Source organism: Aspergillus karnatakaensis, assembly GCF_047715665.1.
Source record: "Aspergillus karnatakaensis strain CBS 102800 unplaced genomic scaffold BJY04scaffold_11, whole genome shotgun sequence".
NCBI classification, from domain to species: Eukaryota; Fungi; Ascomycota; class Eurotiomycetes; order Eurotiales; family Aspergillaceae; genus Aspergillus; species Aspergillus karnatakaensis.
In genome coordinates, this window is record NW_027395723.1 from 66425 (window position 1) to 91285 (window position 24861).

The following is a 24861-nucleotide window of genomic DNA, read 5'->3' on the forward strand; positions in this document are numbered from 1 at the left end:
TGGTATATTGACAATGATAATGATGACAATGATCATGCCGGATAGAAACGGTTTGAAATCCACAGCCAGCAACGCAAGAACAATTCCAGTTGGTACAGAGAAAATGAGAAAAATAACAGCATGAATGCATGAATGAAGCATAGTCAGCTCGCTTTTGGTGTCGGCTAAGTGGTAAGGCCGTCAGGGATCGATGGATCCTGCATTTCGTTCGGACCAAGAGTTGTGTCTCGAGGTTTGAATAAAGCCTGCAGCCGCTCCAGCAAGGGCAAATGTCGCGACACCAAGAGCATATACAACTATGCAAGTCAGATCCACGCGAGCCGGCCGGAGATCGAGTTCCAACCAGACATGCCCGTTGTCTGGGACCGACTGTTATCCGACCTTCAAACGCCATTGATGAGTATGAAACAACCGATTGCAGGTGATAAGGAAATTGTAGGCAGAAGAACTGAAACAGACATATGTCATATACTTTCCATAAAGAAAACCAGAGAAACAAAAGTCAATTCGCCGCCATATATCATTTTGTTCAAGAGGTCGCTGCCTCTATTATACAATGCCAATGACTCTTTCGAGCTGAAGAAAAGAAAATGTTCAGTCGTCACAAGTATGATAAATCGATACAACGCAAGTTTTCGGCACAGGCTGTACAGGTGCCATCTCATTCGCATGCTTTCGTCGCTATGATCGCGGTCCGGATCCACGTCCAGAAGCCGCGCACTTTTGTAGTTTGGTGAGCTCAGAACCGTATCACTAAAACTCGGTCGGCAATGAGCTGAAGCGTTCATCGAGGAAATCCAGGGATTGACAGTTCTTGGTGTCAAGGGTGTGCAGTACCATAAGGCGAACCACAGGACGCAATTAACCACCTTTCCTCATGGACTCATCCACGGGTAGGGGCTCTGCACCGTTGTGAGTCCCGTGTCGGTGGTCCGAGAGCTTATTATTCTTCCTGTTTTTCTTTCTGGTCGTCTGCCAGCCGCTATTGCTATGGGCAAAGCCGGAATCTTGCGCCCCTGAGCCAGCGCCGTTGGATTTCCGTGGAGCGCCAGAATTTCGATTCGAATCCCCATGCGCCGCGCCTGGCGCTTGCAAGGCATCTGAGCGATGCTTGGGCTTGGACTTGTTGGAGTGTCCGGTGGTCTTTTCCGGAGCATCAGAGCCGTTGGTTCGACGCTTCCCATTAGGCGAAGCCGCATGTGGGTCTGTCACCGACGAAGCCTTATCAGCAGTAAGATGGCTCTTTGAACGGGGAGCTTCTCTATCATTGTCATTATAAGAATGGGCGGTCCTGTTCTTATCCTGGGTGGGCTTCAGCCCAGAATCAGCCGCCTTCTCGCCATTTGAGACATGAAGACCCTGTAGACGACTCGAAAGGAGGCTGGCTTGCCCAGCGTGGCCGTTCATTAAAACATCAGAAGAGTTTCCAAGCGTGTTGGAGTCCAAGGTTTGGCGGCCAAAGAAAGAACTTGGGTCAATCTCCACGGAACTACTATCTTGAAAATCCTGGGAAAAAGAGTCCGAGACGCTAGCTGGGGTATCGGTATTCTGGTCGTCAGAGTTTGAAGTACAATTTGACATCAAGCTGTATGGGTCATAGGCGTCGGTCGACATCGTCATACGCGGCTCACTGGGCGGCACTGAGCCATCCACGATCAACGGACCACCGCGATCGCTCGAGGCGGCTGTTCTAGAGCCGGCTCTTTGCTGCGACTGGTTAGATTTCGGTGATGAGATAGAACCGTTGTCAAACGATGCGCCATAGGCTTCAGTCCCTGCAACAGCCGACATATAATCCTGTGCGCTTCCTAGAAATGGGATTACGCCGCCGTTTGGCAGTGCTAGCCCAAGGGAAGCCGACAGTGGTGAGAGCATACTGTTCTGATGGTAGGCCTGCAGTTGTGGGGAGGTGCCAAAGTAGTACCCCAAGTAATCGCTCGGGCGAGCTTCATCCATATAGAAGCTGCGGTTCGGTAAACTGTTGGGCATGGACGCATCCTCCTCGCTTTGCGTATCATCCGGAGAGCCTGACGCATTGCGGGACCTCAATGTCTGGGGGTTATCCGCAGCCTGAGATAGGGAGTAAAGAGGAGCGTAGCTTGGGAGTGAATTGACAGGGCGAGCGGGCTGTGAGTGAGCTCTTAACGATCCGCCAGGGGATCCATTAGCAACAGATGACCGTCGCGGATTACGACGAAGGTCAGGAACCGCAGGAACCGCAGAGGGTGACGGCGGGTTGGTGTTGCTGCCTGGCACGCCCGGAACCGCGACCGGAAGATACGCCGAGTTATAGTAGACGTTCTGCCGGGTCGACGCGCTGACAGGAGGGTGATTCACTGTACCGGACCTCGAGCGGGAGCTATCGTCGCCTGAAGTCTCCTGCGGCACAGGAAACTGGATGAACGGCTGGCGGATAAGGACGGGCGGCGGCCGCCCAGTCAGCATCGCCTGGTTCTGCAACTGTAAACGCAGTTCTTGTTCTTGGGCCTGAAGAATCTGTATCTGCTGGTAGAGGTGATCATGAAGCAGATACTGCGCCTGCTGTGCCTGGAGGGAAAGCTCCGAGGCACTCATTGCACCGTTGGCTTGCCGGAAGTGGTTTTTGTTACCAGTGTTCGAGCTTCGACGGCCCCCAGAATGCCCTCCGCGGTTGTACTGACTCGAATGTCGCCCGCCTCGACCACCACCGCGACCACCTCTAGAGGAGTGTGGCGGCGGCGCCGTCACCACCGGTCGTGGCTGAGGAGGCGGTCTTTCCCATGAACGCTCTGCTTCAGGAGGGTACTCGTACTGCTCACAGCAGAGTTCGAAATCACCGTCCGAGAGGGTCTTGAACGCCCGGCGAAGTTCCATATGTACACCCCTGAATGACGTATCATCTGCTGTATTCCCCAGGTTTCGTATCGTATTGAAAGGCTCCTCGACGCAGAGACGGTTGTTCTGCAGAAGGTGCCAGCCTTTGCCCTCTTTCGATATCAGTTTTCCTTCTCGGACGGAGATCACGTACTTCTCGTAATCTAGTTCGTGGCCGTAGTAGCGGAAGAATTGGAAGAAAAGCTCTCCAAGAGACTGCTTGTTCTCATTCCCGTATCCAACTAACGAGTCCAGATTGTCATCGAACGAGCATACCAGTCCATCTGCGGTGAGCCTTTTCTTATGAGGTCGGGCTTGGAGACTGGGTAGTATCGGCGGTTGTCGAGTTTGGAGAAAGTTGATGATCAGGCAGATCCACGTGTATGAACTTAACGTGCCACCAAGTCCTTCAACACAATCATTAGCATCAAGATCTGCAACAGCAATTTCCTTCACATGGCCGGGGAAAATAGCAACGTACCAGCATCGTTCAATATTCTCCGCTTTGTCCAGTGTTTGACAAGCATGGCCAACGGCCGTACTCGATCATCGATCTCCACATATGTCCGGACCATTCGAGTATTTTCTAGCGCTAATGTATTGTTGACATTCATGTCGCATGCTAATCGTAGTTCGGGGTCCCAAATCTTCACAATGGGAACCTTCGCGTGAGAAATGCAAACAACTCGCTCCATCCCATCTAATGGATATAAACGATTAGCATTACCGCACCGCACGAAATCAAGGGCACAAACTCACTTTTTGAAAGAACATCCGCGAGCAAACAGACATGTTCCAGCTCTTTGCTGGTTGTTGTGATGCAGATGTCAACTGTCTCAAGTCAGCATGAAAATTACCCTGTTACATTCAGAGCAATACTTACCATCGGAATCGCTTGAGCACAATTTATTACCGGACGACCCGAAAACATTGACTTTGATCTCACATCCAGGCCAATGCTTGTTGAAGAGGTCCTCTAACTTGCGGACAAGTTTTCGCCTTCGGCTGTCGCTCTCTGCCGACGGTAGAAGTTGATCATAGACCTTCAGCATGTCCGCAGTAAGCTTCTTCTCATCCTCCGGCCCAAGTCGTTGTTTAAGACCCTCCTTTTCTTCCGGCAGCAGGTCGGCGCCGATTGAGTACGGTATTCGTCTCCGGAAGAATGACATGGCGGTTTCGTATTTGCACCCCGTAAACGGTTTGCGCGCAGAGGGAGGAATATGTGTTGACTCGGAGTGAGTCGAGCGTGGCGATGTGCTTCCATGACGTGGGGACGGCGATCGAGAATGAAACGAGATTTTACGCGCGTGCTGGTAGGGTGTGGAGGGGAGGGAGTTGGACTGTTGTGAGGTCAATGCGGGTCGACTGGATGCCTCTGAAGACTCCTCGTGGCTTAAATTCCACGGCATAGTCGAAGGATTTCCCGACGCTATCGGTGACTGTTCACCTCGTCTAGACGATAGACTGTCATGCCCATCGGTAGCTGTGACCATATAGCACCACCAACGTTGCCCGACAACGTTGGTCTCCTTAAATGAGGCCCGCGAAGGAACGCTTTCTCGATTCAAAATTCGAGTTCGGAACCGTCCAAAAGTGCCGGACTCGAGGTTTTCTCGCACCGCAGAGCGACTCGCCACAGGGACAGTTCAAAAGCCACAAGTAACTCCTAAGTTCCAATGCGATTTGTACCCTTCTAAGACCAACAACGTAGTTGAACGACAAAAGAGCGTGCGAGCGCGGGGTGGCGTCGTCGAGAAAGGAGGGCGTAGCGTAGCGGAGGTATCGGCCGGCGATGTTCCAGCAAAATCGACTTGTTGCTGTTTCCACCTCTGTCGGAGGCTCGGAGACGACGAAGCAGGACTGCAAGATCGGAAACAGTGAGTAATGGCAGGACTTTCAGAATAAAACAGAGGGTTGCTTTTCCAACGCGAGAAACTGAAGTCAAAAGGGAGAGAAGGTGTGCTGACCGGACTGTTCGTGACAACGGGGTTTAAAGGGGAGTGAAGTGCGATAGACTCTAGCGGGAAGGGCAAATCTCAGAACCACACAACTCAAGACACAGGTTCCAGAAATAAAATTCAGGAACACGCTGGAATGTCCGCACCAAAGGGCCAGCCTGGTAAGATGTAAGAAGTGTTGTTGACGTACAGGAATTTTGACAAGAAGGGTGTTGCGAGTAGGATGTGGTAGGGCCAAAAGCTGGACGAGTTAGTGAACGGGAGAGGGGGACACAGCGCGGCGCGCGGAGGGGGTTCAGACTGGCCGATCAGAGTGAGCCAGGGGCCGTCGACTCAAATTCACCCACGCCGCTGCAGTAAGATTCAACCACAACCACGTTCTGAGTACACGCCTGTTGTTTGCAATCGTTTGCAACGTGAAGAGATGAGATCTTCGTCAGCGAAAGCAAAAGGAGATAAATAAACAGCCTGAAGAACTCAGAATAGGGAGAGAGTCTGATCCAAACAGCTGATGAACTTAAAGTGCTTTGTGAATAAAGAGGAGTCGCCGAGTCGGTCCCTGTCAGTGGTTCCCTTTATCATTCTGGCTTTAGCCCTCAATGACAGCAGCCTCACTGGACCGCTTGGTTCTATCTCTTGATTGTTCTCTTGACCTCTTCGTCGCGTTATAACGGCGTCGGGCTTTGGGTCTCTCCCCAACTCTGGAAATATATCTGAATCCTCCGTAGTCTACCCAAGAACCACTACATCCAGATTTCCTCCTTCTCATACTCAGCCTGTAGCTAGTGATAACTGGTGTATGATAGATCTGGATATTAAGTGCTTTGTCTCAGACATATGATTCTATGAGTTTAATGAACCAGTGGTATTATCGTCTCCAAGGTTTATTGTTCATCACACCCTCACGTTTCATCTCAAGGAGTCTCCATACAATGAGATCCAATATAGGCCAACGCCCTTGATCATGAGCAGAACGCGTCTATCTTGAGGTCGCAGTCGGGAATATGGACTCGAGAAATTCATGTTTACGAGGTGGTAGTATGTGAAACGAGGCAGCCAGCCGCGTTACCTGTGCAGTCAGGTGGTGAAAGGGGTGTCAGCGAGTCTGTGAGACGGCCACACGTGCCGGTGCTGCATCCGGATTAATAGTGGCCATTGACGGGGGGTCCAGGGCGAGTCGCGGCGCTATGACAGCCAAAAGGGGGAATCAGCTTTGAAGGGAGCGCCCTGAGACGCGGCTCATATAAAGGAAGGAACGACAGGACCAAATCATCAAAGAGAAGAGCGCGTCTGGGAAAGCACAATCCTTGTCAGCCATCATCGACTCTTACCGGTATACAACCTAGGTACAGGTCCGCTCCTAGTCCGCATATCACTATTCTGGGCAGCCGCACACAGAGAGTCGATATTTGAGATTCTGAGTATATCAAGGAAGGAACCCCTGACAGTCCGTAACTACTAAACTCAAACGAAGGACGTTCAAGGGCTTGTCTCACTTAGGAAGGAACCGCACAAATCACGGCCATCTATTCTTGGACTAGCACTGGGTGCATCTGGCCACTTCCCGGCTCCCGTCGTCATAACTCTGGGGATGACTGTGACCAAGACAATTGCCGCAATCCTTTAATCCTTAAAGCAAATAATATTCACCGAACGGTCCTCGTGAAGATCCTTGGAGATCGAACAACTCTCCATCGCCCTAGGATCAACTTTATTCCTTCCACCACCTCTCTAGATCATCAACATGGCGCAGCCGACACTGGTCGACCAGTTATGAACGAGAACAATCCACGGAAACCAGCTGCTGTCAGTTGAAAAATGCGGAGAAGATAACGATTCCCGGCCCCCTGCCCCCCCGACTTGGGTTGTTTGGAGAGCTTCCTTTGTCAGGATTTCCACAGTCCCATGCCATCTCTCTCAGTCTCGCGTGGGTGCACTGCCTGATCCTACCATGGAGAGGTCCTGCCTTGGCTTAACGGTTGAACCTGATGCGTCAAGGTCAACGTATTTTGTCTTCCTATTGGAGCGATTTTGCAGTGCTTGGATGCGTCCGTCAACAAAGACGGAGCGGAGGACTACCGACCTTGGAACAGCCATGAATCAAGACGGCCGGTTTATCGCTTGCCTTTATTATTCCTGTCCTCGTGCTATCTCGTGGTATGATCCGGTCTGCATACTCGACCATTCGCCTACTTTCGCTACCTTGGGCTCAAAGAAAACCTACGCTGGGAATAGTGACCGTTCGGGTGGCCTAGAGACGTCGGAGAATTTGGCAATACACCCAATCTTGTCAGATAACCTATCTGTCTCTATTGATTATTCGCGAATTACCCGACATCTGAGAGCAGCTTTTCAGGTCGGGTTCCTAATAAAAGGCCTCAGCAAGTTGATGCATCTCAGCCGGATACCTCAGGCTTTCGTACCCCTCAGCACTCAGCCCGGTGCATTGTGCAGTGTGCAGCGTGCAGCGTGCATGAGGTCCCTATCTCGAAAGGCTATTCTTCACTCAAATATTGCAGCCGCTAGCTCGATCTGAGGGTTCACGCTGCTTGCAGGGCGATGACGACAATGAGGTAAATACTATTTGTTTCTCAAGTACATCTTCCAATCCTCCTGTAGGGCCCCGAATGATATCCGTGTTATACTTCGCTTTGCTGTTGTAACTGAACTAAATCAGCCTTTATCAACCCCGGTCTTCACAGTATGACGGTTAGATTCGTCTCTTTCCTAGTGTGGTTATGATGCGAAACACACACTGGAGGTCAAGCGCTGGAAATGCGGAAGTATTAGGCGCCTCTGCGGGGTCTATACTCCGGTATACTGACCCCTCGGAATCCCTCGCAGAACCGCAAAGCATGAACTTGCGGCTGACAAATAAAGCTCCCCGCTTGATCAGCGATTTTTGAGCATGCAGAGCTTACTCCAGAGCACAGGTTGCACTTGATGTTAAGTGTGACGCCTAGAGCTATTGCCACATGCTGTTGCCTCAACAGGTATCATTACCTCCTACCCGCCGAACAGACCGTCTCCATGCTTCGGATGAAGGGAGTAGCAGTAGTATTGAACGTACGGTTAGTTGACTACCCTATGGCATGCTCACGAGGCCGAGGCGCTCCAGCCTCAATCGGTTTAATTCCGCTGTCGCTCGCTATCTGAAATAGTACGTAATTTGAAAAATATGTATCTGTCAACCACAATAATCAAAAATCGCGAGTCGAGATTGTAGTAAAGCATATCTGGCTTTATATTGATAAGGTGTAGTTTATAGTGTATTTGCTACAGTCTTAGATAACATCAGAGATCCATTATCCTGCTGGTTGTGAAAGACTAGTAGTAGTGATCAGAAAGCTGGAACAGGCGAATTATATCTTCCCACCAACCATTCATAAATTACACTGTGCTGGCCGAGTTGCATGGAATAGCCGTTCAGACGATCTTGAAAAGATGTGCTAATAATAATATAGCAATGGTATGGCAATCTGAAATCACGAGAAATTTCTCCAAAGACCAAGTCACCAAGGCTTGGAGGGTGGGACAGTGGTTGTGGAAAAAGGTTGTCCGCGGCCACTAAACTCGGACTAGGTAAAGCCTACTGAACAACTGTAACATTCAAAGGAATAATATCACTGCATCATGGCCCGCATACGCCATTGTGCATCTGGTGTCTGGGGTCAGCGGCAAATTCTGATGCATTCCCTGATTTTGTCAACATTCTGTCTTTTCTTTGGCTCCCAAGGTCGGTCTCGATGGCGATAGTTTTCCATCAAGGTTAGGCTGTTCATGGTGGACACCAGGCTCAGACTATACCGGTTGTGTACCACAACGGAAGTAAAGGGACTTGAAGGTGGGACCCCTAAGACTTGCAGTTGCAGCAGCATCCAAGGATGCGAACTCGGCAAACCCCCGGTATATATCTTTTCAATTGTCATGCAGAAAGGGAAGAAATGTAATGAGGGGAGTGCAGTTCTATTGGTTGTTTGCAGTTATATTTCTCAGATATTCCCCCCCCAGCAATAATGAATTGCATTGTAATAATCTTGTAGGGTGGTGGTGGTCGGATCCATGGAAGGAGACCTAAAAAAGAACGGGCCCGAGCAGGCGAATCAACACTCCGAGCCCAAAGCCATCATCCATCTTCACTTCCACCTTCCACCCATCATCCGATGTCCACCCTCCTCTTTCTTTGCTTTTGATTCTCTCAATCTACTCATGGGCTGTGATTTATGGAGTACGGAGTAATAACAAGTAGCAGTACTCAATCCCAAGGGCACCTTGGTAGTTGGCCCGTTCTTATCCTTCGAAGATATGGAAACCCGCCCCGAACATCCTGTCAGACTTGGTGAAATTAGTTTGGTAGTTGCAATTAATATCCTGAAAAAACACCTTCAAGAATGAAATCTCTGTCCGTTAAACACCCCCCTTAAAGCTATTGAGTTTTTCTTGGAGAGAGAGAGAGATTATTATTATTATTATTCCCGGTCAGAAGTAATAATACTCCTGATATCCACATCGCTCGCTTTTCCCCTCACAGGCAGGCTCACGGCCCCAGTCAGTCACTGGTGCTGCGACTCTCGACTTTTCCCGTCGTCGCAACTCTCACTGAACTCCTACCCGACCTGAATCTCTTCTTCCTTTCCCTCTTTTCTCTCCCCACCCCCCCGATTCTATTTTCTCTCTCCTCCCCCCCACGCCTTCTCTCCCTTTTCCATTCTTTCACGTCAGACTCTGTTCCGTCTGTCGTGCCTCGGGGTTGAGAAAGTTGTTCTTTTAGTATTCCTTCTGCCTCGTTCACTCGTGGTAGAGCCGCCCGGAATTCCTTGAGGGACAATCACTCCTTTTCTTGTAAGCCACACTTCTCCCACCCCGATCAAAATCCTTTCCTCGCCGCAGAGCGGTCGCCCTCCGGTCAGATTGAACAGAGTTCTTGTGTCCCCTTGATCGTTCTCTATTATTCGCTACCGGATGGTGTTCGCGCATTTCTTGATCAAACTCTCTTGGTTGGCACCCGACCGCGGAACGTGAGGTGAAAAAAAAGTTTCACGATACCTCCACCGGGCAATTCAGGAACTTGGAGAACGCCTCCGCCCCATGCCACCGGTCGCTGTTTGCTGCAGATACGACTTCCACACTTACTCTTTGAAACTTGACTTCGAACACATTTACTTGTATCTTTCCGGCCTGCAAGCTTACCATTTGATCTCAACATAGAATCGGGTCCGACTTCTCTCCGAGCGGATCGTCTGTCCTCGCCGCTTTTTTGCGTCTATACTTCGCGGTCTCCTATCGATCAACATGACATACTACGAGCCCCAGGGCTGGCAAGCGCCTTCTGCCCGCCAGCCATCATGGGAGCAGCCTGTGCCTCCGTCGCGATCAGGTATGTCTCGAACTCATGATTACAATTGAATTTGCTGTGGTGTAGGATGGAAAACTTACACACTCGTTATCAGGCTCAAGCTCTGTCTCCCAGCGTGATGATATGCCCGCCTTCTCATCTCAGTTTGACGGTATGCACCCGAAGAGGTTTCCTTGCACAATTCACCATACAATCTTTCATGCCGGTCGCTCCACAGCGGAACCCTTGCAAGTAATGCAGGAACTCGGCCTGGGACTCGTTACGGATTGCCGAGCGCTCGGGCGGCACGAAATTCTACTGTTGTATGGAGTAGGACAGAATTGCTGACTTGTTGCCATAGAGGTTGATCGCGCCATCGACAATTTAGTCAAGAGTGGAAAGCTGTGGGCAGCCCCCCGCAGAGACTCAATGCCGATGATGATGGGCCGCCCCCACGCTGAGTACGGTACGGAGCCTCGGACACCTTCTTCAACAAGGACTTATCCTGAACAACCTTTCACAGACTCGCGCGCGTCCAACCCAGCGCAGCGTCACCACTCGATCAGCGATTTTGATGGCGCCAGGATGCACCCGAGCCCCAACCCCAACGTGCAAGGCTTCTATGCTTCGCAGCGGTTTCAAGGACGTCCAAATGAAGTGGATCAAATGATGCAAGCAAAGCGTCGGATGGCGGCACAGCGTGAGAGGGAACTCCGCAACTATCATCAGGAACAGCAGTACAACCGAAGTACGTGGTAGCATTTTGGAGCCTTTTTTTTCTCTTTCCTTATACATCCAAGATTCCCCATGCTCATTCTACCCGCATGTATCCATTGCCTTGTATAATACATTGGGGCTTTGCCCCATACATTCTTCTTGGAGAACATGGTTTAATAATTTTTTTTTCCTGAAAGGCCTTCTCGCCGAAATGTCTGCCGGCAAGTCCGACCGCTCGCTCAGCCCCGCCGCCATGAGCGAGGAGAGTCGCCGCGAACTCTTAGCGCGTCAGCACCGAGCCCTGTACGGCAACGAGAGCCCTGCCTTCTTCCCTCCTAGCGGTCTCGCCGATGATGGCTCTCGGCCAGAGAGCCAGGCTGGTGTTCGTGGCGCGTCCCCCCGAAGCATCGATCCCTTCAGTCAGTCGTCGATCCAAGGCGGACCTGACAGCATTGCGCAAGCCAACGCCAACGCATCTGCCCTTCAGTCTCCTTCGCGCGCAAACAGCACATCGTCTCCGAGCTCTGGCATCAACCCCGTCTTTGGCAAGTACGACAGCGCTGAACAGCCTGTGACCTCGGCCTCGTCCCCTGGAGCGGATTCGCCATCTGCTCGCCAGGCACACTCAAAGGCAACCGCTGGCCCCATTGGCTCTGTTGGTCCCATCGGCTCTCGACCCGCTCAACAGAGTGGCCCTGCTCAAGCTCCTAACCCGGCCCTGAACAAGCGGTCCACGACCCCTCTGCCTTCGCCCCTGGGGTTCGGTTTCACACCAGAAGGTCCTAATGATCGGTCAGTGCCATCTGTTTCCAACGTAACAACCACTACTGCTGGCCCAGCTAGTGCCAAAGACACCTCTGGTGGCGTTGGTCTAGGGTGGAGCAACAGCAGCGGAGTCTGGGGCTCTAAAGCCGGACTTGGCGTTCAAGCTTCGGTCTGGGGTTGAGCTAGGTTCCCTGACGACTTTACTTTTTGGTTAATATTTCGCGCCCTGGCGTTTGATAAGAGGCTCTGTGTCTAATACTGGGATGAACATGGTACATATTTGGAAGACTGCGAGTTGGAGCGACCATCGTTTTCTTCTATTTGGGACTCGTTTCTGCGCTGTGGATTTGGTATGGTTTACTGGCTTGGGTGGAGCTCGGTCGGCCTGTTGGTTTCTGGAGTCGGTCTTTTACTTTCATGCTCGCTGTCTGCATCCACTTGGACATTTTCACATTCTATTGGGTTGTTCTGGCTGTCTTTGGTTTTCGGCTGCATTTGGACCATCTCTTGTTATTATGTTGCAGTTCTTGCCAGGTAGGGATGGTGTCTCATGCGAGCGAGTGTATGTGTGTGTCGGCTCTTATCTCATCTGGGGGTTCAGGTGTTCAACATCGCTGTCCGAGGTTTCATTTTGTTGCGTTCATCGTTTTTGGGCTGGGATTTGGCAGCAAAAGGGTTCTTCTCTTCTCCTGTTTGTTTGGTATTCTTTGGGTCATGGGCAAAAGGAACATGGGGAGCAGGCAAACATTCATGAAAAGAGTTACTGGAGTTTGATCTGGATCGCATTTTTGCCATGCTATCTATGTGAATTGTCTGTTCTAGTTCTGGTTCTGGTTCTGGTTCTGGTTTATTGGTTTCTCATGATTGTCTCTTTTCTGTATGTATTGGGTTAACTTCAATTAATATTGCGCGCTGATATCTGGGACATGCCCATGGAGAAGTAGGTTCCCTACCTTGCATGCGACTCGAACAGTGTAGTGTAGGGCTGCAGAGGCGAAGGAGCTACGTATCAGATTCACTAGTAGTGTAATAAATGGCTTGATAGCTTGATAGTGAGCTGATAGGCCACAGGGGAAGGGCTAGATTATGCAGGGGAGGGAAATAAGAAGCAGAGGAGAAAGTTCGGTACGCTCTGGGGGGAATAAGCGCGCGGGGAGGAGCTTGTTTTGTACTTTGGCTGGGGGTACAGGTACATGGGCATATCACGTTGGCTGTCTTTTTATCATTTTTCAAACAAGCATGCGATGATAACTGGAATTGAAAACTGAGAAGATAGTACCACTCAATTAAAGCCTACTTAGCTGTTCCTGACCTCTAGTTGTATAGGAGCACGCGTTCCAGCGGGAGGAACCATGGATAGGTGGGGATTTGGCAACAAAGACAGCGGAATGGATGATGTGTGAATTAAGATTGAAGGCACGTCATCCCGAGCAAGCTTCTTTTTTTTTTCTTCTCTCGTCCCCTGACTGCTTTTCTCCTTTCTGCTTGAACCGGAGGCTTGTGATGCTGTCGTGCTCCGTACTCTGTACTGGGGATGATATCAGAATCTAAATCTGGACCCAGCCCAGCCTAACAAACCCAACGATCCCCAATCCCGCCTAGCTGACAGTCATCCGCTCCTCTTGTCTGCTTGCCTGTCAGCCTGTCACGCTCTTCACTCGGTTTCCCCCTCCGGTCGCGTGTGTCGCTGGCGGATGAATTCCTGCCTGCCTCGAGTCCCTGCGCCTGAAGAAGACCTTTAACCGCCTCAAGACCCTGATCCATCCCTCTTGAAAAAAAAAATCCCTATTCTCGCGCCGACCGCTGCCGAGGCCGCCAGGTGGTCCGGACTCCAACCCAAGCAGATCGTCACCACCACCACGCATCATCATCCCTCATCGTCGTCAGCCACACGAAGATTTCGGCTTCGTCGCCCGTTCTCCATCCGCCGTCCATCTCCCTTTGACTCTGCCGCCTGAAACCCCACAGCGACAATCTCCTCCGTCAACTCCTGCTCTCCTTAGCTTCCATCCGGCGACCCGCGTTTCCTGCTTCCCTCTACCTTGGCGCTCTCCTCGCGCCGGTGCACTCACTCCTGAAGTGTCCCGGAGTGACGAGGCGCCTCCTTCCTCTCCACCCGGAACATGGCGTTGGACTTACAGCCACCCGGCGATCGCAAGCGGGTGAAGGTCTACGAACTGAAGGAGAATGACTGGTTTGATCGGGGCACCGGGTTCTGCACAGGCCGAATCCTCGATGTAAGCTTTCCTTGCGGTCATCGCATGGCATGACCGGACATATGGCATCATTCCTGCGCCCACGCGACGCAGGTCGCCACTTGCTTCGGGCGCGAATAGCCAACATATACTCGGCGCGCTCACCTGTACTGGAACTCTCGCTGACTCGGTTTTCTTTTTTGCAGGATGAACCGCGGATATTTGTCGAGTCGGAGGATAAGCCCGTGCGGGTGCTCCTGGAGACGAGAATCTCCAAGGACGGCGGGTATCAGAAGCAACAAGGTCGGCCTTTCTCTCCGCTATCGCCAGTGTAGAAGGCGCGAGCGTAATGCGTGTGAGATACTTGCTGACACTCCCTGCCGCGTGTTAGACACCTTGATCGTGTGGACCGAACCGAACCAGACGGATATGGCATTGAGCTTCCAGGAGGCCGAGGGATGCGCTGTGATCTGGTAAAGCTTCACGGTCGCGCGCGATTGTGCTTTTCGCTTACAATGGCCAGGAATTTTGTCAATTCGGTCCAACAGCACCTGCTTACATTGGCCGCAGCCGGTACGCGTTTTTCCTAAAAGGAGTCCTTCAAGCCATTGGTGCTGACACGCGCGCTTTTAGATGATGCCCTCTCCGACGACCTCGATCATATCAACTCTATCTCATTACCTGCCGCTGAGCTCGGGAACCTCCCCGAAATCGATCACCTGATGAGAGCCGCCAGTTTAGCGCAGGCCGGCCGGGATGCGCTCTCCAAGATAGTCATCCGAGACGAATATATACAGAAACTCCTCCCTCTAGTCGGTGTCGCTGAAGACCTCGAGAGTCTTACCGACTTGCACCGCCTTTGCAATATCATGAAATCCCTCATACTTCTCAACGACACCACTATAATCGAAACCGTTGTCACCGATAACGTCATACTCGGGGTCGTGGGGGCATTGGAGTGTATGCATTACTCGTTATGTATGGGACAATTGCGCTAACAATTGTAGATGATCCTGAGTTCCCTACACATAAAGCCAACCACCGGCAGTACTTGTCCGACAAGTCGCGTTACAAGGAAGTGGTCCCGATCAGGGACCCTGCTATTCGGCGCAAGATCCGCTACACCTGGCGGTTACAGTACCTGAAAGACGTCGTTCTCGCGCGGATACTCGACGACCCTACTTTCTCTGTCCTCAACTCGATGATCTTCTACAACCAGGTCGACATTGTGAACCACATCCAGTCAGATGGGCCTTTTCTGAAGGAATTATTCTCGGTCTTCGACCCCAGAAGCGCGGACGCGAAGCGGAAAGAAGATGCTGTTCAATTCCTTCACCAATGCGCGTCTATTGCGAAGAACCTACAGGTACCGGAGCGCGCTACCCTCTACGGGAATCTCATCAGCCACGGCCTTTTTGCCGTTATTGCCTTTGCGATCAAGCACCCCAACCCTGCTATTCGGACGACAGGCATTGACATTCTAGTCGCGCTTCTCGACCACGACCCGATCATGATGCGCAGCTACATGCTCAAGGCCGTCAACGAAAAGAAAACGCCCCTTACCGACACTCTTATTGACTTGCTTCACACGGAGGCCGATCTCGGTGTGAAGAACCAACTCGCTGATGCGATCAAGATCTTACTAGACCCCCAGGTGCCTATACAGGCTGCGATGGCTCGGGCTGGTCCCGAACATGCTGCCAAGTTGCGCCCTAATATCCTCTCGGATGCTTTTGTCCAAAACCACTTTGACGAATCTTCGAAAAGACTATTTGCTCCATTGAAGCGACTTGAGAGCCAATCTAGTCGTGAGTACCCCGGTGGAATATTTCGAATGTTGCTAACACCTATATCTAGCCCATGATTTAACCTTTCAACAAGTAGCGCTGTACTCACATCTAGTCGACATTCTCACATTCTTCGTCCGCCAACACCTTTACCGATGCCGCAATGTCATTCAGAACGAGCGTCTTGCCGCCCATATCACTCAATTACTCCGCGTACCTCAGAAACATCTCAAACTCAGTACGTTTCTCCTCCCCGCCTATCGATTTAGCTAACCCTTTAGCCGCTTTGAAATTCTTCCGAACCCTGCTTAGCCTCCAAGATACCTTTTACCAAGCTTTGATGACGCATAACGACACATTTGGACTCATTCTTGACATTGTTTACGAGACCATGCCGCGCGATAACTTGCTCAACTCTGCCTGCCTTGAACTGTTTGAATTCATCAAGCGCGAGCACATCAAGCCGATAACGTTGCATGTGGTTGGAAAATATTCCGAAAAATTGCGGAATATCACCTACGTCGACACGTTCCAAGGACTTATCGTACACTACGAGCAGCTTCAAGGATACAGCGAAGACGCAGATTCAACGCTCTATTCGCAGGAGGAGGCGACGCCGGTCCTCAAAGCACCACCCAGCGGTCGTTGGCAAGGCGTGAAGGAAATGGATCCCGCGGAGGAGGAATACTTCAACACATCAGACGACGAGGAAGAGGTACGACTCTTTTTTCTTCCCGTTTACTCTCGCCATACTTACTAACCCAGTCGCAGCAGGACCAAACGGGCACACCCACCTCCCTATCTCAAGCTCAAATCCCCAACGGATCCGCATCACCCTCTGTAAAATCCTTAGTAGACTACCCCGACGACGACGACGAAGACAACGACGCCATGGATACAAATCCCGAATCCTCCACCCAGAACCAACAGATCAAACCCAATGATACCACAAACGAAGACGCCCCCGCCGACCCCGAAGAACCCCCCTCAACACCAACCTCCCAGATCATCACAACACCCCCGGAGCGGCTATCCGAAAAACGCCGCCGCGAGGAGGAAGACGACGACGAACTCATCAAGCTTTCCGCTGGGCCGAAACGGCGCAGTTCAACGAGCAGTTCCACAGGGAGTGCAGGGTTACGGAGGAAGCGGAGTGGCTCGCTTGGGTCGGGGTCAGCGGGTAGTGGTGAGAAGGGTGCGAATGCCCGTGGGGAGATTGGCACTGGCTCTAGCCCCGGGAACGCAGTCACGAAGCGGATTGCGATTAATCTGGGATCTGTGGTGAAAGCCGCTGAAACGAGAGAGGCTTCAGCGCCGGAATCGACATCGACATCGACATCAGCATCAGCATCAGCATCGGTATCAGGTACAACGGCCGGTGATAATGAGAAGGAGAATCAGAATCAGAACGAGGGCGGTAGCGGGGAGGGCTGAACCTGAGTATTCGACTTCGAAGCCTGGCTCGCTTTGCTTAGCTTAGCTTAGCTCTCTGCGGAGAGGTGGGCTTAGTTGAATTTAATTCTTTTTTTTTTTGCAATGTATGCTTGCATAGCCTTTGCCGTTGCCTTTCTCTTCACCTTCGCCTTCGCCTTGGAAGTAGGGTTTGGGGTGGACCTGGCCACTCGATTGTTTCTTCTTGTTTTATGAGGGGTTTATGGATTGATCATGGATGTTGGACGGACGGACGGAGGGACGGGTGCATACCTAAGCATATCACATCACATCATACTTATCTTAGCTTACCTTGCCTTACCGTGCGTTAGATACCTACCAGATGAACTGATAACTATGGGATTTTCTTCTTCTTCTCTCTTTGCGATCTTACCATGTGCGAAGCTACACAAGTATTCGTAGCTATGGAGATAGGGGTTACGTGTAGATACCTCGGCAATAACACGGCATTGTATATGTTACGTGTGTGTACATGTGCATTTTATCTAGTGTTAAGACCCTAAGACCCTATTTGCCCTAGCCTGCCTGCCCTACCTAGATAAATCAGCCCTCTCTGAACTAACAAACCCTAAGCACCTATATGCAAGACAACCAATTAACCAACTAACAAACCCAAGTGAACCAAAAAAAAAAACCGAAATTAGAGCTCCATATGCAATCCGAAGCTAGTCAAATCCTAAACTTCTCAATTACTCCTCTTCAAGAATCACCGCTCTCTTAGGCCGTTTCTGCTGTAGTGGAACTGAAGACCTGAGCGGTTGTGGCTGCGATTGCGGGTGCAGGTGAGACGCCTTGCCCTTGCTGGTCATGCCGGCACTGCTGCTGCTGCTGCTCGGCTTCTTCTTTAAGGTCCTCTGACCAGATCCAGATCCAGATCCTACTCCAGCTCCGGCACTCGCAGAGGCACCGGCACCGCCGGGCCCAATACCAACCCCGGCACCAGCACCAGCACGAGCTCCAGCACGAGTACGCCCCTTACCACCCATCCCTGGGAGGATCATATCTCTGCAAATTAACACTCCTCTCTTCGCAAGGTGGACTGGAAGGCTAGCGACCGCGATGCCGACATTCACTGGTAGGAGGACCGCAGCGGTGGTCCAATCGAGGACTAAACCAAGTAAATCCCTCAACCTATATCGCTGAGCCGATGACCGCTGTGCAGCCGCAGCAAGGGAGAGTGCGTCGCGGATCTTCAATTCCAAGGATTGAAGGCGCGATTCAGTCTCGTAGGCGGAGACCGTAGTGCGTTTTTCGTACCGGCGGACTGCGCGGTTGAGTGCGTCGATGTCTGATTGGAAGCCCTTGCGGTATTCGGATATCGCTTGGTTGATGAGGGAGAGGCTGTGTTCGCGTTCCTGGAGGGTTGGTTCTCGGGGGGTTTTCTCGTTTGTTTCTGGCTCGGAGTTAGTTGGTGTGTCGAGGCGCGAAGCGATGTGGGCTTCGATTTCTTCGAGGCGCTTTGTTAGGTCCTGGATTTCGGATGCGGAGTGCTTAGCGGAGTCTGTGTCGGAGTCTGCGGTGGCATTGTCGGTGATGATGCGTTGCAGGTGGAGGGTGCGGGTTTGGACCATCCGTAGTAGGTGGGAGAAAGGGCGGATTTCGGCGGCCAGGAGGAAGATGGTTAGGTTGTAGTTTGAGACGAGGCCTTCTGAGGGACGGGAGAGGTTCGAGCGGATGGTGTGTAGGATCCAGGTTCCGATGAGGGGGAAGATGAAGCAGGAGGCGAGGGCGGCGAGTTCGTGGATTTGGAGCTCTGTGACGGCTGCGTTGGTGGTGTCTTGGGGTGAGGATTCATCGCGCTCTGGTGGTTCGTCGTCTTCGCCATGGGTTGGATCGGAGGTGCTTGTGTCTAGGCCTATTGGTGGTTCGAGGGGATCTATATGATAACCTTCCTGGTGGCGGATAGTTCGTGCCGAGCGATACCACTCCCTAGATTGAGTTAGATAGTATAGTGCGAGACAAGAGTTGGACTTACCATGGTAGTCTGACGGACCAGTTCAGGAACACAGCAGCCAAAGCCAAGAGGGTTACGTCTGTGACGAAAGCACTGCCGTTCTGGAAGAAGATCCCTGCGACGGCCGGAAGGAGGGCGAGGCCCAACGGAGCCGAATGCCAGTGAGATTCCTCATCACGCGCGTCCTCAGTGCGGTCCCTGGTTGCACGCGGGAAGAGCAGCTCGTCAGTTGACGAGCGGATGGTATTCCGAGCCTCCGATACGGAGTCAGAAAAGGCAGAGTTGCGACGTTGAGGGGCGGAAGGGCCCTCGGTAAGGTTGATGGTGGCCGCACGACTCAGGCCGCGATGACGGAGGCTCATGGGGCTGGCGGAGGGAGAGTTCGTGCGGGGAGCGAACTGCCGCGTTGCTTCAGTCATTGCGGTGGGCAGGCGATGGAGGGAGCCTCATGGTTTATGTATTATTCAATATTCAGGAGAGGTCAAGATGATGCAGAACAGGATCTCAACTCATGAGGTAATCTGAACAGCAGCGAATGATGAAGGGGGTTCAGGTGAAGAAAAGAGGAGTTCGTGGGGAAGAATGGAGACGATTCCCCGTCACAATGACGGCGATCGATCTCCTCTCTTGGCCTGCGTCGCTAGTCAACTTCTACCTGGGTACTATCTACCACCATCTTATTGTATGCATTCTCCAAGTACAGGTACCTTCACTAAAGTCTACTCCAAAGATGCACGATGAGACGAGAGTACTACCACTGACGACGGATGACCGATGACGGGCAGTCCCCGTTGAGGCGGGTAACACGACCATCCAATGCAACAAGGCCCAGCGTGTGATAATGCAGCCCAGTCTCGTCCTCTTGCAGACAGCAAACTCCCTTTTCCAGTCCAGTCGGCAATCTCATTTTATCTGTGTGTGAGTAGTGAGTGAGTGAGTGGTGACACTGTTCTAAACCTCCCTTATTGAGCATCTGAGTCTATTGACACCCGAATTAGGCAATCCGCACCGTCGAGATGCTCTGCTTTTAGAATCTCCTTTCACCAACACGGCTCTGCCTTATTGATCAAAGAGCCTCTTAATACCCATTCATATCTGCCGTCTCCACTAGAGGCGATCGGCAGAGACAAATGCCCCGGTCAACGGCAGTCTGCAGCCAGCCCACCGGCTCGTCTGACTGCAGCTTATTGTATAACATTGCTTCTCCTCCCCCGCTGCCTCGATTTCGGCCCTCAAAAAGAGTTCGCCAATAGTCGTTTGTCTCAATGACTTCGAGGAACACTGCTATTCTCTTGCAGTACCTGTTTCAGAGTCATTTGCCATCTCAAACGGAAACCCTAACCTGATGTCTCTTGTCTCCTGTTAGCAGGATGTTGCTGGATTTACTTCTTCCCTCATAATCTGCCGCCTCCTCCTGACGCTGGACTTCATCTGGAGGCAACTGTATGGGACCGTTACTACCCTTGCTATCTTCGTCTTAACCGAGTCTACAAGTCTATACTTCACCATGAGCTCGCTCAAGATGACGCGCTCTGCCGAGGGAGTAGCTTTACAGGTCTTTTCTTTTCTTGCCGTCGCGGGTTTGATACCTCCCCTGGCCCTACACTGGAAGAACAGAAACTTTCCCGCTGTTCAGCTGGTGGGCTGGTTCCTTGTCCTCAACACCTTCAACATCCTGAACGCATTTCTCTGGCCGACGGACGATGTCGCAACTTGGTATGACGGCCAAGGGCTGTGTGATTTCGAGGCGAAGATCTTCATCAGTTCCTATGTTGCTGTACCTGGCTCTCTGCTCTGCATCTTCCGAAGTCTTGCCAACGTGATGGACACAAGCCGCGCAACCCTCGTCCCAAGCAAGCGTCAACGATGGCGAAACCGTGCCATGGAGTTTCTGTTTTGCATCCTGGTTCCGCTGATTGCTGCCGTCATGCATATATTCTACCAGGGCAACCGTTACTACATCTTTGCCATATCTGGCTGCGTTACTAGCCAGGATGAAAGCTGGGTGAGCCTTGCCCTGGGCTATATATGGCCGCTTGTTATCTGTCTCATTGCGACGTACTATTGTGGTATGTGATCTCGTCCACTGAAGTTGCATTTCTAAACCGTGTCAGGTCTCGTTTTGGTTCGCCTCCACCGTTATCGAAGCCAATTCAACGACATCGTGCGCTCTGCAAGCTCACGCTTCAACAAATCAAGATTCCTCCGCCTGTTCTGCATTTCCCTCCTCATGCTCTTAGCCCTTCTCCCAATGCAAGCCTATGTGGTCTACGTGAACTACAAGTCGTCCCTGCCGTGGCATGCTTATGAAGGGCCATTTCTTTCAGAAGAGACCTGGACCACGATAGTCAAGGTCCCAACAGGCGGCAAGGTGTTTTACGACCGCTGGATCGACGTCGCAGCGGGGTTCGTCTGCTTCTTCTTCTTCGGATGCGGCAAGGATGCATCGAGAATGTACCACTCTGTGCTTGACCGCGTCGGTCTCGGTTCCTTCTTCGGCTCTGTCCTCTCTACAACCACTGGGACTTTCCAACGCAAAACCGGTGGGATCTCACCAAGCCGAGCAAACCTCGTGCAGAAGAACAGCGCAGCACAGTAAGCACTCCTCCCTCATTAATCCCTCGTTATTCTACATCCAGTTCAAGCAGCTAAGTCAACCATTCTCAGAATCGACCACTCACCAAGCACAAGCTCAACCTTCACATTCACAACCACCGACCTCGAAAAGGGCAAATCGTCCTTTTCCTCAATCTTCACACCCCGCTCACCCAACACACAACAACCCTCCCCGAAAGGAAACTGGCTTAGAACCCACTTCACCTGGTTCGGCCACCATCCCCACCAACCCGCCCGCTCAGCCTCAACAGCAGCCCTAACTGTTCCTACGAACCCAACAACAGTCCAGACCAGTGCTTGGGCGGGGAGCAGCCAGAGCCAGAGCCGCGGGAGCATGGATATCGATCTGGAGATGTTGCCTACCGGGACGGATTTCATCCGAGTTAAGCAGGTTATCAAGCAGGAGAGGGAGATACAAGCCTAGATCTAGGCGTATGGGCTGTTTGTTTTGTTTGTGGTGGGTGCATAGGAGGAGGCAGGGCAGCTCCTCTGGTACTTGTTTCTTTTCTACTCCGTACCCTACTTTAGTTAGCCCTCCCCAGAGTCTGGACTGGACTGGACCGGACTGGAACGTGCTCTGTAATTTTCTCTTCTTTATTCGCATAGGTACCACACGGTGTCTTGTCTTGTCTTATCTTCTTCAACACCGCTGTGGACAATGGTCTTTTTTTTTTTTTTTCTCTCTTCTTTTCTTTTCTTCTCCACTAATTCTGATTTCATCTCATTTCACAACTACTTCTACTTAACTCACAAGGGAGCAACCAAACCCCTCCACCTCAATACAAGAATTTAATAGATTCCCCTGGATTCTGGCCTTGACAGCCCCAAGTCCCAGAGCCAGAGCCAGAACCAGAACCCTCCCAACTATGTGGTTCGGCTCCTCGTCATGTTTCTTTGTTTTCATTCCCTCTCCGCTCCACAACTTTATTGGAACCTCGGTCTATTCTCCCCACCCTAATTCAACTTTTCCTGGACCTGTAGCTGTAGCTGTAGCTGTAGCTGTACCTGTAGCTGTACCTGTAGCTGTACCTGTAGCTGTACCTGTAGCTCCCTTGTTATAAAGGCTATATGTAGAGTCAGATCTAAATATAAATAAAGGTTTACAGCCACCAGCAGCCAGCCGTAAATAAGCCCGTCGAGAGTCGGCGAGCCGGAGCCGTACGCTCGCACAAGCACAAGCACATATGTAGATTATATATATGTACATAAACATGGACTTGTGGTTGTACTGCTTGTACATACCCGTTTAGGGAATACATTCATCCAGCTAGATAGATGAATAGCCAGCGAGCCGTTTATCTTCAGTGAGTAGAAGGCAACTGCAGCTTCGGTATAGACGGAGTGGATGACTGTAGGGCTCACGCTCTAGAGGAAGCAGATTGAGCGGTGGGGGGTAGGTAGAGGGTACCTAAGATACTAGTACTAGATAGATGGTTATAGTTTATAAGGTTTTCTTCGTCCTATCTGTTCGCTTGAGGTATGTAGCTATAGTTCATGAACTCGAACTGGATAAGGCAAGGATGTGTGAGAATGCATGTAGATAGCATATGGATGGATAGGTGGGTGGGCTGCGAGTGAGCTCGCTCTATCTTTTATAGAGCAAGCTGTTTGTGGGTGGTGCTTGGTTGGAAGGGGCTCGATGTGTATAATCTGCTCTGGGCTCCTGCCGTAATGGATCAGATGGGGATGGGTCCGTATCTGAGCGAGGCGAGGTGATGGATATGGTCCTGGAGGCTGTATACTCTACGCGGTGACTGGCAGGGAAGAGACATCTACGTCAAATACCACTTGAAACGGAGATGCACTGAGGAAAGAAGCGGGTATACTTGCAAAGAGGATTATAAATACATATGCGTGTGCTCAAACTAAGATCGTATGCCCGTCACCATCATCCAAACCCAATTCAATCCAGCGATATAACCCAGTATCAGAGGCGGAGTCAAGGAATAGGAACCGAGACAACTTGTCCCATCAGAACAGATAGGTCAACTTGAAAGGGGCCAACCGAATCGACAGCAATTACCGGGATCTATTTGACGACGAAAGACAGAATTTATTCCTGGGGGAGTGTGGGGCCATCGGGGTTATATGGGCGCCTGAGGACTTCAATGTGACCTGATAGGCAGAAAAAAGAATGTCAGCTAGCAGATCCAAAATGCAAAGTTTATCCCCGCGAGCTCTTGAGAAACTGCAAGGAAGAAGAGACCACGTACGCTGAGTGAGAGACAAGGTCGTCTTCTCGGAGCCTTCGCTGTCAGTGAAGGTTCTCCATGTGGCCTCGGCATCGACACAGACGAGGGTGCTAGATAAGGAAAAAACAGTTAGCACCTGGTCATGAAAGCCGGCGAACTGAGGGAGTGCATCAATTGCCTCTTCGAAACCCCGAAACCGGGCCCTGCTAGTCCGCCGGATGCAAGCAATGAGAGCAGGGACAGAAAAAACAAGCCTACTCACCCCTTGGGCAAAGCCAGAAGGAAATCCCGCGAAGGGCCATCGGCGAAGCTGGTGATGCGAAACCAGTCGGCGTTCTTGCCATCCTTTGGGTTGGTGCTCTTCGACGCGATATTGTATCTGATCATCTCAGAACCGTTGTTCGTGGCGCGAAGCTCTGGCTCGGCACCGAGGCGTCCGGTGACGGTCATGCGTGCGTAGGAACGCGATGGGGAAGAGCCGAAGGTACGGGCGGGAGTGGCCACGCGAGGGGCAGCGCGGAAGAGAGTGCGAGTGAAAGCAGACATTGTGATGATGATGATGATGATGATGCAATTGAGCGTTTGGATGGATGTGCGGTCAGAAGGTTGAGTTGATGTGCAGGAGTTGAAGCTTCATCTCGAAAAATTGCGGGCTCAGCTCCGGCGACTCGGAGTTGCTCACGTGATATAGCTCCTTACGGGAGTGTACCTAGTGCTCGCATTCGCAGATGTATCCTTGAGCTACTCCGTGCTCATGGTATTCTTCTCTTCTTGAAACAGTTTCATCTGCGATATTGCTTCTAAGATCTTAACTCGCGCAATTGATCGGTGCTGCAAACTGTCTGGTTTTAGCTATCGACGTCGCGCGTTGTACGATGGGTTGCTATGCTTTGGGCTATGCATGCATATATTCGTGCAGCTTGGAGCTGCCTCAACAGGATGCGCAGATGAAAGCCCTATGTGAGTCGTCATACTTACTATTTAAGGAGGCATCGCACTTATCTTAGCTCGCCTCCCCCTCGCAGAACTAACGATAT

The 24861-nt window shown here is 51.5% G+C and overlaps 10 protein-coding genes across 10 annotated transcripts; 5 read left to right on the top strand and 5 right to left on the bottom strand.

The window, feature by feature from the left end:
• Positions 1–627: 627 nt before the first annotated feature.
• Positions 628–4346, bottom strand: BJY04DRAFT_225955 (PAP/25A associated domain family; the record flags this gene model as incomplete). The annotated part of the gene is made up of 4 exons (XM_073718308.1): positions 628–3260; positions 3335–3553; positions 3613–3654; positions 3737–4346. The coding sequence occupies 4 exons, from the start codon at positions 4344–4346 to the stop codon at positions 862–864; spliced, it is 3270 nt and encodes a 1089-aa protein (XP_073573924.1). The 3' UTR covers positions 628–861.
• An 827-nt stretch (positions 4347–5173) lies between these two features.
• Positions 5174–5848, bottom strand: BJY04DRAFT_182877 (uncharacterized protein). Its single transcript, XM_073710384.1, has one exon. It carries the CDS (start codon positions 5578–5580, stop codon positions 5401–5403), a length of 180 nt encoding a protein of 59 aa, XP_073573925.1. The 5' UTR covers positions 5581–5848; the 3' UTR covers positions 5174–5400.
• Positions 5849–6265: 417 nt separating this feature from the next.
• BJY04DRAFT_182878 (uncharacterized protein) lies at positions 6266–7954 on the top strand. Its single transcript, XM_073710385.1, has one exon. It carries the CDS (start codon positions 6763–6765, stop codon positions 7345–7347), a length of 585 nt encoding a protein of 194 aa, XP_073573926.1. The 5' UTR covers positions 6266–6762; the 3' UTR covers positions 7348–7954.
• Positions 7955–10103: 2149 nt separating this feature from the next.
• BJY04DRAFT_205995 (uncharacterized protein) lies at positions 10104–11809 on the top strand (the record flags this gene model as incomplete). The annotated part of the gene is made up of 4 exons (XM_073713658.1): positions 10104–10188; positions 10262–10318; positions 10508–10894; positions 11061–11809. 4 exons carry the CDS (start codon positions 10104–10106, stop codon positions 11807–11809), a joined length of 1278 nt encoding a protein of 425 aa, XP_073573927.1.
• A 118-nt stretch (positions 11810–11927) lies between these two features.
• On the top strand, positions 11928–12560 carry BJY04DRAFT_14415 (uncharacterized protein). Its single transcript, XM_073708745.1, has one exon. It carries the CDS (start codon positions 12046–12048, stop codon positions 12400–12402), a length of 357 nt encoding a protein of 118 aa, XP_073573928.1. The 5' UTR covers positions 11928–12045; the 3' UTR covers positions 12403–12560.
• Positions 12561–13625: 1065 nt separating this feature from the next.
• BJY04DRAFT_14458 (SMEK family protein) lies at positions 13626–17160 on the top strand. Its single transcript, XM_073708752.1, has 9 exons — positions 13626–13865; positions 14030–14126; positions 14215–14296; positions 14347–14396; positions 14457–14783; positions 14831–15631; positions 15681–15848; positions 15892–16325; positions 16382–17160. Exons 1-9 carry the CDS (start codon positions 13752–13754, stop codon positions 17042–17044), a joined length of 2736 nt encoding a protein of 911 aa, XP_073573929.1. The 5' UTR covers positions 13626–13751; the 3' UTR covers positions 17045–17160.
• Positions 17161–17751: 591 nt separating this feature from the next.
• Positions 17752–19435, bottom strand: BJY04DRAFT_215550 (uncharacterized protein; the record flags this gene model as incomplete). The annotated part of the gene is made up of 2 exons (XM_073715501.1): positions 17752–18991; positions 19038–19435. 2 exons carry the CDS (start codon positions 19433–19435, stop codon positions 17752–17754), a joined length of 1638 nt encoding a protein of 545 aa, XP_073573930.1.
• Positions 19436–20523: 1088 nt separating this feature from the next.
• On the top strand, positions 20524–22056 carry BJY04DRAFT_215551 (pheromone receptor; the record flags this gene model as incomplete). The annotated part of the gene is made up of 3 exons (XM_073715502.1): positions 20524–21085; positions 21131–21611; positions 21684–22056. 3 exons carry the CDS (start codon positions 20524–20526, stop codon positions 22054–22056), a joined length of 1416 nt encoding a protein of 471 aa, XP_073573931.1.
• Positions 22057–22336: 280 nt separating this feature from the next.
• Positions 22337–22673, bottom strand: BJY04DRAFT_182896 (uncharacterized protein; the record flags this gene model as incomplete). Its single annotated transcript, XM_073710386.1, has 1 exon — positions 22337–22673. A coding segment is annotated over exon 1 (157 nt), but the record flags the coding sequence as incomplete, so codon positions are not given.
• Positions 22674–23437: 764 nt separating this feature from the next.
• Positions 23438–24378, bottom strand: BJY04DRAFT_182897 (single-stranded DNA-binding protein). The gene is made up of 3 exons (XM_073710387.1): positions 24087–24378; positions 23846–23934; positions 23438–23747 (listed from the first exon to the last, which is right to left on the bottom strand). The coding sequence occupies exons 1-3, from the start codon at positions 24368–24370 to the stop codon at positions 23686–23688; spliced, it is 435 nt and encodes a 144-aa protein (XP_073573933.1). The 5' UTR covers positions 24371–24378; the 3' UTR covers positions 23438–23685.
• Between the last annotated feature and the right edge of the window lie 483 nt (positions 24379–24861).